This window comes from Diachasmimorpha longicaudata, chromosome 12 (genome assembly GCF_034640455.1).
Source record: "Diachasmimorpha longicaudata isolate KC_UGA_2023 chromosome 12, iyDiaLong2, whole genome shotgun sequence".
NCBI classification, from domain to species: domain Eukaryota; kingdom Metazoa; phylum Arthropoda; class Insecta; order Hymenoptera; family Braconidae; genus Diachasmimorpha; species Diachasmimorpha longicaudata.
In genome coordinates this window covers 6403206-6416879 of record NC_087236.1, presented here as the reverse complement: position 1 = coordinate 6416879, position 13674 = coordinate 6403206, and the positions used below count along the sequence as shown (strand labels likewise).

Below are 13674 nucleotides of genomic sequence, written 5' to 3'. Positions count from 1 at the left end.
AGTTATAAAAAATTTTTTAACGAGCCAAGCAGTCGTCGACGTCTTCAACTGATCCATAACCTTGAGGTGAGTGCAGATAAAATAGCCCATGTTCGAGAACAATTTTGTAGAGCAGGAAGAAAATTTATATCTTTATTTATTGATGTTTTTCCCATCCAAATTATCTCTTCTTGGGACAATCGTAAATACTCACCGTTAAAAATTGAAATGATGTGACGAATTGAGTCCTTCTGTTACGTTCAACGGTTCGGTTATCAGTCGCAGTCTTTTGTTCAACATTGGTACCGTCGGATTGTGGGAATTGGTATTTGAGGGGACGAGAATCCAGTGAGGATTGGGCTAAGAGGGGGTAAATCTGAGGGGTATACTCCTCAGTCCTATCGTATGTAGATCGGAATCGAAACAATCGATACCGACCAAGAGCCTCCGATTCCATACGCAGCCCACCAACACTGTGACAGACGATAAAATAAGATTCCTACGCAATTCAGGGTCTGGAGGTGCTGGAGAGGGGTGTCCTGCCTGCCTTCACCAATCCTCAAGAAATGATTTTATGAAAACTGATCAAAATCTTTGGATGCACATCAATCAAAAATTCGCAGTCATCTGTGAGCACAGGCATTGTACATCTCCCTAGGAAGCAAGTTCAGAAGCTGTTCCTGAGCTTCAGTAATCAACGATGGACACACCCAGCCATCCAGGTAATCACACATATGCACACCTGCACTTCGTCCATAATTTGCTAATACCATTTATACTGTCAAGTTGTACCCCGCCGGGGTTCCCCGTTTCCATCCACCCACCCCCCAATGTTCTCCAACGAATCAGGTGCTTCCATCTCTCGCAAACGACTCAGACCCCCGACTCCCCAACTTTTCAACTGCCCGCGCGACGTCAGCACCGCTCTCGCCGCCATTCAAGGGGGGGGCTCCGTTCGTACTTGCACAACTCTAAAAATGAACAACTGAACAGAAAATTTTCAAACTGTGAGAGCACCACTGTGCAGGGATTCAACTGTCGAGACAAAAAGCTAAGCTGTACATGTGGCGCTGGGTCCACATGTACAACCACATTTTTGTCTCAACAGTTGAATCCCTGCACAGTGGTGCTCTCACAGTTTGAAAATTTTCTGTTCAGTTGTTCATTTTTAGAGTTGTGCAAGTACGAACGGAGCCCCCCCCATTCAAGTCGCTGCATGTGCGTCGGTCAAGGGATTTTGACAAAAAAAAAATCCTTATTCATCCACGATGCGCTAGCGCAACGAGTAGTGTGTGCCCCGTAACAACATTGTAGTGTGGAAAATAAAGAATGAATTATCAACAGGAAAATTGGCAACCTTGCATTCCCGTCGGCCATATTGTTTGTACGCACGTTGCTGGCTGAACAAAAAAAAAACCTCATAACTCCGAGTATTTGTGTTGAGTTTACGGTGTGTGTCGCAAGGGAAAATAGTGCCGAGTGTTTTTAAACCAAGGGGAGCGCCCGGAGAAAGGTAAATATTTGTCCCCGGTCGTGTGTGGTGGATAAAAAATCGTCCATTTTCCACGATAACTCGCGATATTATTGGATTATTTTGTGACTGGCGCCGGTTAGTTCGGCACTGGGGATCGGAGTGGACGCACGTACCCCTTTTAATTACCTTATCCCCTCAGTTATACTCAACCGGTGGCGAATGTCTCGTGATTTTGATAGGTAAATGGAGTGAGACTCCCCAGTGGGTAATTGAGAGAAACAGTTGAAGGTGCTGTGAATTTTAGTGAAATACCGAGGAAAACATTCCATCTGCATCCGACCTTCGTCTAACCACAGCCTGAACTCTCCACTCACTCCATAAAAAGAGAATTAACGAACAAATAGATGAGTTGTGACGTCATCAGAGCTTGATTATGCTGATTTGGGTGTCAAATTTCACTGGGATGAGGTGGTGAAGGTAGAGGGTGGAGAAGTGAATGATTTTGCCGGTATTTTGTGGGTGAAACGAGTGGGTGTCACTCGGTGGAGATTTTTGGATGGATAATTAGGTGGGAATTGTGGAGAAATCTTGAAAGTGCTGTGAGTATTTTCATCGTCACGTCACGAAGACTCACAGTGACGTGGGCGCATAGGTTATAAAGGGGATAAAAATCCGGTGATACACTGCATCCGAGTGGCTTTTCTCCGGTTACGAGTTTATAACCTGCGATGATACGATCTCGATTTTCTCAAAACAACCAAAATAAATGAATTTTCAGGCGTAATTTTAGAAAATAGCACGTGTGAAAATTCACCGGTTTTTGGTGGACGGGTTAGGTTACGTGTGGGGATCTCGAAAAAAAAAAATTAGGAGTCACAAATTTGTGGTGGTAATTTGGAGGTGAAAATAGTTCATGAGACGAGGGAGGTGACACGAGTAACTCGAGTCGCTTCCAGAATTTTTGAGAATGTCTTTATGTTCATTATTTATTTTTACGTCAATTTCGGAGTTGGAGAGGGAGAGAGAAGAATGACTATTTAATTTTTTACTGATTTTTATCACTATTTTTATTTATTTTTTCTCAGAGTACATCATAAAAAAAACCCTGAAGTTGTGTTATATCTTCTGACCTAATCAGCAGCACTAGAAAGTCATCCCCCGTCATTCTGGATTTTCTCCAAAGCCCTTGCCATCCAAATCACATTTTCCGTGTCAGATAATAAGACCAGAGACTCAAGAACTGAAATATAAAAGCTCAAATCGGATACAAGTAGGGAAGGGCCTTAATAGTTGGCCTACACGCACCCTCATCGATCAGGCAAGCTCACCCCCTTGAATTCGCTCCCCCAACTTCCGAAAATATGAGGTAAACAGGTCATTTTTTTGGGGACAGTACAATTTCTCCTGAATATTTTTTATTCTATGAATGAAAATTCAATTAGAACAAAATTTATTTATTAAGGAGTGGGAGGGACGATAGCTTTTTAATGTTTCCTCAGTTGGCCTGCCCCCCCTATGACCGCTTATTACCGCTGCATATGACAAATAAACAGGAATTCATGAATCAACGTTTTATCAGAACGCGAAAAAAACCCTGAATCAGTTGCGTAAAACATCGCACATCAGTGTGTAATCTCGCCGTAGTATCTGTACGTTAACGAGGCTTATCCTCAATGACGTAACCCCCCTCCTGTCCCCCCGGGGGTCCGACAAAGCGTCTGCACCAGGGATTACAGTCACACTCGTCCGTGGCACTCCCCATCTGCGTCTACCCGATTTAATAATCAATTGCAAAGTCAAGAGAATATTCAATACAAATTCCATAATTTTTTAAAATGGTTCCTCAATTTTTGTTTCCATCCGCCAGAAAAAATGACGATTCCATAAATTTTCTAATTATTTCTCTTCGTGCCCAACGAGATGAAAAAATTTATTCCCCAGTGAAGAGCTGTCCTTGAAAAAAAATCAATTGCGTCTCCTTCACCAAGTTGAACTCCAAAAGAAAATACTTCAGAGGGAATTAATTCTCTTCCGTCAACTTTTCATCAAGGAAAAAGCATAATTACAAGTCTAGAGCGACGGGAGGTGTGTTAAAATTGATCGTTCCATGCATACAATTACGTAATTGTGGTGTGGCAGGAAGGTCGACACGATAAATTCCATAAATCATCCATTGCTCTCTAGGGAAAAATAAAATTCCTCAGCCCTCCGGGGTTAGGGAGGGAAGGGTGGGCTTGGAACTTGCGCTTTGTAAATTGATAACTCAACGAACGATAAATAACGCACTAGCGCGTGCCCATTTCTTTTTTTTAACGTTTTTATTCTCCACTTGAATTAGATTTTCGTGCGATCGAAGAAGCCTGTACTACATGCTTTCGTGACGGCGAATTATCACGCGTTTTTATAAATAGAAAATGCCAACAGTTCGTTGCTGTATGCGTTGAGGGGGATTTGGAAAGTCGCCACTGAGAGGATGCTGGTTGAAACGTTTGGAATTTATTTAAGTATACTTTCCAACACGTGTGAATCACTCAGCATCTTTTGTTGGGTCGGATAATGACTCCGGTTGTCGGGTTTCTAATTTTTTATTTATTTTTTTCATTGAGTGATTGATAAATATGTGTGTCGAGAGATGATAATCAATGATGACAGATTTTCTAGATCGATGACAGACGTGAGGTTGAGTTGAACAAAAAAAAATTGAAAAATTTAGCTCATGAAAATTCCAATCCAATGGATTGGTATTTTTCATAAGAACTATTTGCAACAATTGGCGATGAGAAGAAATGGATTATTATGACACGACAAATACTATCGTTCATAGATTCAAATAACTGGTAATTTTTCAATTAAAAATAATTAAGCAATCATTGCCACGAGCGACGGAATTCCCTGCGGTGAAAGTATCCTGACATTTCCACGCACCGACTGATTTTCTAGATGAATAACAAACATTACAGGCGAGTTTCCACTCGACACATACAGAGTTCTAAAAATAAACGAAAAACAGGGAAACAAACAAGTTACTTCAGCCTCCATTCCAGGCATCCGACAAAGCCCACAATTATCGAGTTGAGTTAACGATCACATGTTGTATTATTTCTTGTCACTGGCTGCAAGACATTTTCATGCATTCAGATCATCAACTCCATAGTCAATCTTCGACAGGCTCGGGGTATTACGTTTCACGTACGAAATTGATGAAAAATAGGGGATATAAATATTTCCGGTGGTTTCAATGTTGTGGAAAAATTTCTAGCGATTGGCCCAGGGGGGGATTACACGGTGGTGGACAACAGACATATATAAAGGGACATAAAAAATCGTTCCATCACGCGATTGCGACCTTCGACTCGGCCTCAAATCATATTTCGAGTGGAGAACACTCGCGCTGGGACAAGTGCAGGGATTTTTTTAACAATAAAGTCTCATCATTTCACCAGGTGATCGCGTGCTCGGTGGATTATCGGAGAGAAAGGGGAGCTTAAAATCGTGGTGAGGTTATTTTTAAAAAATCACTCCAGTAATTTTTGTTGTTGGAGTACGAGAGAGGCGTTAAGTGGGTCAGCCACTAAATGAATCCACAAAAATTCATTGCTGAGGGGGGGGGGAAATCGTTGTAGTGAGAGGGGGTGAGAGAAATTCGCGGTCTTTGGAATGTTAGTTGGTGGCTTGAGTTGTCCCATAAATTGCAAAATCCTTGGGACTGTCGGGTACTTGAGATGTTCAATGACGCGCCCTTGGACGCTGCCTTATCGACACATAATTTCGAATGCGTGAGGTGGACGAGGGGATACGATTGGAGGATTTCTTAGCATTGAATTTCAAGTGGTTTGGGGAATTGGCGATAGTTGTTTCAAGGCGTCGGGTTGATTTGGGGGACGTGGGAATTTATTTGCATTTTTCATTCGATAATTAATTCAAAAAATCGTTGATGAGGAAATTTTGGGGGAGAAATCATTTAAATGGATGACAGTAATATCAATACAATTTTTTTTCCAGGAGATCCTGAACTGGCTGTCACCTCATTGCACGTCGACGATCTCGGTGCAATGCCATACCATCGTAGTGGTCATCCAGGTGCAGTAGCAGTCTCCTACAGTGCCAATACAATGGCACCACTGTCACCAAGTCGAAGATACTCAAGTACAAACAGTACAACAACAACGTCTGGAATTGGTAGTTCAACGACAACCACTAAATTCAATTCATTTCGCTCGCCAATGGGTACGTTGGAGCGGAGTTACACTACAACGACGACATCGAGCTATCGATTGCCAACGAGGAGAATCCAGTGTTCTCCATCTAGGTAAAAAAAATATTACCCAATGAATAATGAATGTAAATCCCTTTCACTTCATTCAGTATAGGACTGATGGGTGAGGGGCCGTTGCACCTCTTGAGACGGTTTACGTCAATGGAAAAGGGGGATAAAACACTAGGAGAATGCGAACACGATAAGTAGAGGCTTTTGCGGCAATTCCGGTCGTTTTCTTTGACTTTTTTTTAGATTTTTATGGAACGGAAAAACCTCTCACCATTCACTTTGTGGCAGAAATCTGTAATTAAGGTTCGTGGGAGAGGTTGGGGGAGGGAAAAGTAAATGGAAAGTTTGTGGGATAAACATTGGAGGTCGATGCATCACTGGGAATTTTTTTGGGATTTTTTTTGAAGCGATAAAAGTTATGATTTATTGGAAAAAAAAATTGGGGGATAAATCAATCTTGCAACAACGTTCTAAATTTTTTTGAAGGCCAGGGCTTCGATTTTTGAACCCTCTAGTGGGTTTATCAAGTGACATTATATGATGTCGATCTATGTTGCCGAAAAATACTAGATTTTCCTCACAATTAATTAATCACTTTTCCGCCGCATTATCCGTCTCCCCTCTATTGTTTAAACTCACCAGTTTATGAACAATGTCGTCGTCCCCCTCCCAAGCTGTCATCCATACCCTGTAAACCGATTAAGCCAGTGGAAATGGGTTGAAGGTGGGATTAAGCATGCCGAAAGCATGCGCATTTCGAGGTACCAAACAACTGAGAATACGACAAAGGCAAGGCAACGTCCATGGCTTTTGTCCCCGTTCTCAGCCACAATGATCCAATTAAGGGTCCACAGGGTTCACGCCTCACCTCTATAGGGTCTAGGCCACGTCCCTGGCTTAGTGAAATAAAAAGAAGAGATCTTGTGAAGAAAAAGACGAGAGTAAAGGAGGAAAAAAAAAAATAAATAAAACGCTTCACGAGTGGTATTGAAGGGGCCTCTAGGTCACACTTGCATTCTTGACACGGTCAAATGTACAGTATTTTGGGGTTGCCCCAGTGAAACACGTCCAACTGGATTCTCTGTATTTTGTTCGCATACGAGACCACGAAAACTAGTCGAAAAACCTCGTGGACTGTCACAACAGCATTAGCCGATTAGTGGTCTAGGTACTTGGTGAAAGGGGAAGTAGTTTTTTTCGTTCAGGGGGGGTTTATCGTGTCCCTGTGTGTACTTCGTACATGGAGGGATAAAAATAAGGTCATGACCACGACACTCGTCACTGGCATAATTATGAAATTTCACCAGGTGGCTGTTTCTTCTTTATTCATTGTTCGGGTATTACCTCGAAAGGGGTGTCGACAATAACGCGATAACTGAACAGCCCTGACCCTTCTGGAACCTCTGGTCCTTTGGCGAGTGAAAGCGATGCTTAGTGTTGACCTAGACAATTATGAAAAATTCAATTCAATTTGTTCTTAATGGGGAGCGATCGTGTAGTGATGTCGTAAAGCGTCTGACAATTTTTTTTTGTATTGATTTTATTTTTTAATAATTTTCGCAATGATTTATTGATTGAATCAGCAATCCGTCTCGAAAATCATAAATTTTAATCAAATAAAATTCTTAAAAAAAAAAAAATTTATGTTCCAATCTGAAAGCCCCATAAATCTTCCCTTTTACGACCCCTCTTTTATTCCTCATTCACCAACAGCTCCCCCGAATCTCATCTCCGTAAGAATCGATACCTCGCATCAGACCCCCATTTATTGACCCATCAGTTCACTCTAGTCGTTAAATCTCGAAACATCCCGGAAAGACTCCGCCAGCATTTCCTTCCCCCCTGAGCCAGCCCTCCAACATCCGCATGACAACCCCTCCACCCCCCCCGCCCCTCTCGCGACTCCCATCGATTGATCGCGCCTGCTCAGTTTCCCCAGCCCCAATGTTTACGTCTCTACCAGTCCAACCTCACCCCAATACCCCAACACCCTCAACTCCTCTCCAAATCCTCGTAATTAAACAGAAAAATTATAAAAATTGACAGCCCCAGTGAATCCTTAAAATTCTCCACAACTCCTCGACGATGTCCCCAATACGCCACTCGATTAAACATAAAAAAAAATCATTGCATAAGAGCCCTTGGACCCCAGCCCAAAATTCCCAAACTATAACGCACATGTCCGCAGCGACTAGAGTTCATCAAATGGTGTGTTAAAAATTTTTTACAGATCAGTCTCGTTGTACAGCGACACAAGTTCAGTCGTCTCACTGTCGGCGGCCAGTATTCCAAAGTACTCATCAGCTGGCAATTCATCAGCCTCATCAACAGGATCATCAGCCTCTAGTACTCGTGAACGGGCAACAACACCAGCATCGAGACTAACACCCGACGAATTTTATCAGAAATACTCACCGTCAAGTTACGTACCAAATATTTCAAGTAATCGAGAGACAACACCAGTTAATGGCCACTGTAGAGTCTCGTATACACCATTGTTAGCTGAGCTTTACGGTGGTGATGAGAGGGACTCGATAAGCACTGACAGATGGTCAAGTCAGGCTAAACGTCGTACACCATTGGCCAGTGGATTGCTTGGTCGTGATGATGTTGATTATTCCAAGGGACATTACGAGGTAACAAAGACCCAAAAGTGTAATGAACGTAGTGATATTAATCAGTCGATTAATGAGAGTGATAGTAATGCTAATAACAATCATGGTGATTTTAATGTTAACTGTAATGATGTGAAATTTGATGATAACAAAAAGCAAGAGGTCTCGTCGACTTCTTTATTATCAGCAAGTGATTCTGGATGGTGTGGTGGTGAGGAGGCAGCATCTGATGGAAAAAATCTAACAGCTACTAATAATCGAGCTTGGAAAGACAAGAGTGATGGTGGTAATGCTCTGGTGACTAACAATAATGCACAGGAGTGTTGTAAACGATTGAACGAGGTGGATACGAGGGAGGGACGGAAGGGCCAGTGGACAGCTAATGGAAGTGAGGGACATGGGGAGGGGGCCAATGGGGTGCTGGAGGAGGTGGTGAATTCTTATGGGAGAAGTGGTGAGAACGGCTTCAGGGTGACTGGGAGACCGGCTGGGAGCCATGGGGAGGATTCCTCAAAACCGTCCACGTCGAGGAGGAATAATATTTTTGGATGGAATGATGGACTTGGGGAGGAGGTTGGAGGGGGCAGCGGTACCGGGAAGAGTGGGCCTGTTGGGGTGCATCAGGCGGTTTATCGGGGACTCGGAGATTCTATTGTGAGTAGTTTTTTTTATGTGTGAATGGAGAATGCCTTGGAATTTATTTTATGGAAAATCTGGGGGACGGTAATTTTTTTTGAGGGGTTGGCGGGGCTTCTGGAGGCTATAATTTTTAAAATAAAATTGTGGATCCTTTCGACAGGTCAGGTAACTTTTAGTTTACTGTTTTAATTCACTGATGATTTTCTATCACTCACTGTTCTTCCTCATCAGCAAGAAAAATATTCTTATAGATATCCTCTTAATCAATTAATTTCCTCATTTAATTATTTTTCTATACGTAATAACGATTGCTGGATTTATCGATGGAATAATTTCATCGACTGCTGTTACTCATCGGCTAGAAATTTTTTTTCGCTTCATTTTGACAACCAAATCCCCGCCCAATTACTCATTTTGGCAGTGGCCGCAGTTTTGTTATTGAGCAATAAGCCAGGTCGACATTTAACGACGCCAGTGGGCTTGAATAATCGGTCCTCGGTGGTACCCGATTACATTTTCGAGGCCTGAGACGACAGCACTTGGAATTATTAAGGGATAATGGTCTCAGCCGTTGATACAATATATTTGGTCAGTGGCACGTGGATTATCAGTAATATAGAATCAAAAATGTTTCATAAAACGATTGCTTTGAGTGTTGTGGATATTAAATATTGCGACGGAGATAAAAGTTGAGTTTTTCCCGAATTTTTGTGGCGAGTGTTTCATTATTTTCTTTTGTTCATTTCAATCGATTGGAATTTGTGGTTTTGCCAGTGATAAAACACGCCGACGATGACAACCATGACCGATATATCGTCTATCTTTAGTCCCTGGTGGTGGTTGATATAGTGAGTATTATCTCGCAGGTGAAAAATCGGGTTAAATGATGTCGAGGGAAGGGAAGAGAGATATTATCACCCACCAAAGGTGAAAATTCATCTGGAACTTTTATTCAAACGTCTCGCAAGCCCAGTCTAACTCTCTAAGCTCAAACATTTCGACGCTTTTTATTAATAGAATACGACAGTATCCCAGTGGAACACTCACTCAGTTACGAACGATCGTTTTTCACGTTTGCTTCAACTCCAAAAAGTTCGGTTAAATATTCACAAATTTGTCGGGGATAATTCCACCAAATCACCTCGGGGGGTTGGGGAAATATATTCGATAATTAATGGGATAGATCGACTGGGAGTCTTCGATATTATGACGCCATCTGGCGATACCCTCGGTACCGTTCTATTGCAAGTTATTTTTTACGTAAACTGGCTCTTGTTCAAGTAATAAACTGGTGCCTGTGGTCTGCCTGGACTGCAGCGGCCCTTGGTTTTGGCCTAGCATTTTTTATCGGCATTCTTGCACCCCTTCATAATCCTAAACGACATGATACAAGATCAAATTATGTAGACGACATCCCGAGGACTCTGGTGAGGGTCAAGGTGAGTGGAGCTGCTTCACTTTTCACGAATGATGCTCGGAGCATTTGAAGAAGGTTTAATAGCTTTAAATAATAGGCTCAGTTTTTTAATTTCGGTTATGTTTTCCTCCGGGTGATGTAATTGTGTCTAACACGTGTGGTTTTAACTAAGGGAAGCCGGAAGTGGAGAGGAAATCCTTGCTGGTTGACCGGATGTACGGATAATAGAGTAATGGAGAAGATTGTTTGTCGTGTTTGTTTGATGATGATTTTTTTTTTGTAGGAGGAGAGCTCGACCAAGCCGGTCAGGAGTAGAGCCACTGGGAGGAGGGACGAGGGGTATGGGCTCAATGGGTTGAGGAATATTGGAAATACAGTGAGTTGATTTCAGCAATATCATAATATTTACAGAATTTATCGCAAGATTTATGTCCATAAATAAAAATATGAGAACAAAATGGATCGTCAAGAGCACGAATTTGCTGAAAATAATTTCCGAGACCCTTCTCCTGTCTCGTCAAGGACAGGATGGAGCTTCTCCAGTATTTACTCTTCCCTTTATTTGCAGTGTTTCATGAACAGCGTCATCCAATGCCTGAGCAACACTCGACCTCTCCTCGAGTATCTACGAAACGACCAGTACTTAAGCGATATAAACATAACGACATCCAGTATGAAAGGTGCCCTGATAAAATCCTTTGCCCAGGTAATTTGTGAACTTTGGGAGGACAGTGGTGAGAGGGCTGTCAATACAACAGCTCTCAAGAGCCAGATACAGAGATTTGCTCCAAGATTCATGGGGTATGCGCAGCAAGATGCTCAAGAGTTCCTCAGGTATTTGTTGGAGGGACTTCACGAGGATGTCAACAGAGTGACTGTCAAGCCAACGCCGATATTAACTGACATATCGGATCATTACTCGTGAGTTTCAAGTCTTTAAATCCCTTTCAAAGAATTATACATCCTTATTTATAAATATAATTGAATGAAAATTCAAATAAATGAACTGAATATTTTTAAAGGCTTCGTTGATATTTTTAGGAAATTATTTTTAATTTTAATAAATGTTGTGATGGCTCAGGGACAGTCTCAAGGCAACTGAGAGCTGGAAACGTTACCTCCGTAGTGAGGACAGCACGATTGTGGATGTTTTCGTTGGACAATTACGTTCCTCCTTGACTTGCACCACCTGCGATCACGTATCAGTGACACTTGACCCATTCTGGGATCTCAGTCTCCCAATACCAGCGCGAACTGGTGTTGTCAAGCTCAATCAGTGTCTGGAGCACTTCACCAAGGCCGAGGTGATGGATGGAGATGAAAAACCGACGTGCTCCAAGTGTCAGATGAGAAGAAAATGCACCAAGAGTTTTGCTATCCAGAAGTTCCCGAAGATTCTTGTCATTCGTATCCTTTTTTATAATTATTACTATTTATCTTTATTACTATTATTTTTTTTAAGCCTTGGGCTCGTCACTGGGAATGTCCTGATGATATTTCAGTTCTAAGAAGGCATCATGACGCCAGTTAGGATTTTTTCCGTTCGTCTTAAATTATTCCTTAACGAAATCATAAACAGATTTGAAGAGATTCTCACCCACCGAGAGATTCCGTGCAAAACTAAGTGTCCTAGTTGATTTTCCCCTGACAGGTTTGGATCTCAGTGCCTTTGCTGCCCCAGATGTACAGGGCTGCACCTATAATCTGTATGGTGTTGCTAATCACTCTGGTACACCTTACTCTGGCCACTATACTGCCTATTGCAAGCATCCATATACCGGCGAGTGGCACGAGTACAACGACAGTCGTATATCACCAGTATCAGTCAGTTCTGTTATATCTAGTGAAGCCTACGTACTGTTCTATGAGCAACAGCAGCCCAATTCACATTTGTAACAAAACGCCAGACATAGTTGCATGTAAAAAGAAGGACGAGAGAGAAACAAAAAAGAGAAAAAGGATAAATTAACGAATAAAAAAATAACGAAGGAACCAGCATTGCCTAGTGGAGTTGGGGGAGGGTGGGACTAAATGGGGCACTTGAATTTGATTTATAATGTTCATAATTCGAGCTCTGAATTTCTCTTGTCACGACAGGGAGCAGATTTTTGTTGGAGGAAAAATTTTATTTTATTGGAGAATCGAAGGGCGTTGACTTTTGGATTGAAAAAAAAAAATTTCAAGTCGCCATTTTATCTTACTCACCCCTTTACCGACTCGACTGCGAGGCGAGTCAGTAGATTTAAGGGAAAAGGAGCAGCTTGACAGCCAATGGTCATGTTTAAATTGCACTCGTAATTTAATTCATTAAATTTCGTCACCAAATCATTCACGAAGATTTAACCCTTGTATTTATCTTCTTTTGTATTGTATTAATTTAATATTTATGAAATTCCAATTTAATAATCTCGAATTGTTGACTATTTCACGTGAAATAATTATCTCTCATCGAGTGTGCATTCAATTTTAACGATCATTGTTTTTATTATTTATTTGACTGAGTGACATCAATCGCCTTCACGTATGTTTTCAATTTTTTCTCTTGCTCACGAGGGAGCGAAACACAAATGAAATCGTCTCGTTGTTGGTTTGTTATTTTCACAAATCTCGGGCTGGGGCTGCGGATGTCCGGTTATACTGTTCTCGAGGAGATTAAAATACCAAAATTTCTAGTGATGGATGCAATTAATCAACAGAGATTTAATAACCTGGTAACACATACCTGTGGCTATATTTACTTTTGTAAAATATTTTTGTTTAATCGATTAAAGAGAACGAGTCAAGAGTTATTTATTTAATTTATTATATGTGGGAGGATAAACAAAATGAGAGAGTTAAGGTTACAAAGTAAATTTACATAAATTCAGATATTAATATATACGATATTTACGTCAAAATGCAAATATATATTATTATACATAAACGGAGAATAAAAATAAAAGTAACAGACAGACATAATTGATTGCAGTATGTACCTATTAATCATCGAACTCCCAAACCATTTATAAAAGTTTAAAACATATATTTCCTTTCAGCTCTCGTGGGATAAAAACATTTACTCGATAGTTTATGATTTGACCTCTATTTCCGCTCTCCTGGAGCCGAATAAAATAAATTCCTAGACGACAGCACCACTAGAGACAGTCGCTGTCTGTTCAAAGATTTTCCTATGCCCTTTGAATTTTCTCCGAACGTGCAGACAGAATTTTGCCAACATGAAAGGATAAAAAAAATTCTTTCACAAAGCCAATGAGTTCATCCCGCCGACTTAGTCTAATCCGCC

General features: G+C 41.4%; 1 protein-coding gene across 6 annotated transcripts; it reads left to right on the top strand.

Annotated features, from left to right (window-relative positions):
* Positions 1–560: 560 nt before the first annotated feature.
* Positions 561–13349, top strand: LOC135167897 (ubiquitin carboxyl-terminal hydrolase 2-like). Of its 6 annotated transcripts, XM_064131574.1 has the most exons (8): positions 561–701; positions 5456–5762; positions 7951–8356; positions 8492–8989; positions 10675–10767; positions 10960–11312; positions 11473–11798; positions 11971–13349. In XM_064131574.1, exons 1-8 carry the CDS (start codon positions 680–682, stop codon positions 12285–12287), a joined length of 2322 nt encoding a protein of 773 aa, XP_063987644.1. In that variant the 5' UTR covers positions 561–679; the 3' UTR covers positions 12288–13349. The 6 variants fall into 6 exon arrangements, with proteins under 6 accessions (XP_063987644.1, XP_063987639.1, XP_063987640.1 ...); XM_064131569.1 differs by having other exon boundaries at positions 7951–8989; XM_064131570.1 differs by lacking the exon at positions 561–701 and adding an exon at positions 1320–1492 and having other exon boundaries at positions 7951–8989.
* Positions 13350–13674: the final 325 nt, after the last annotated feature.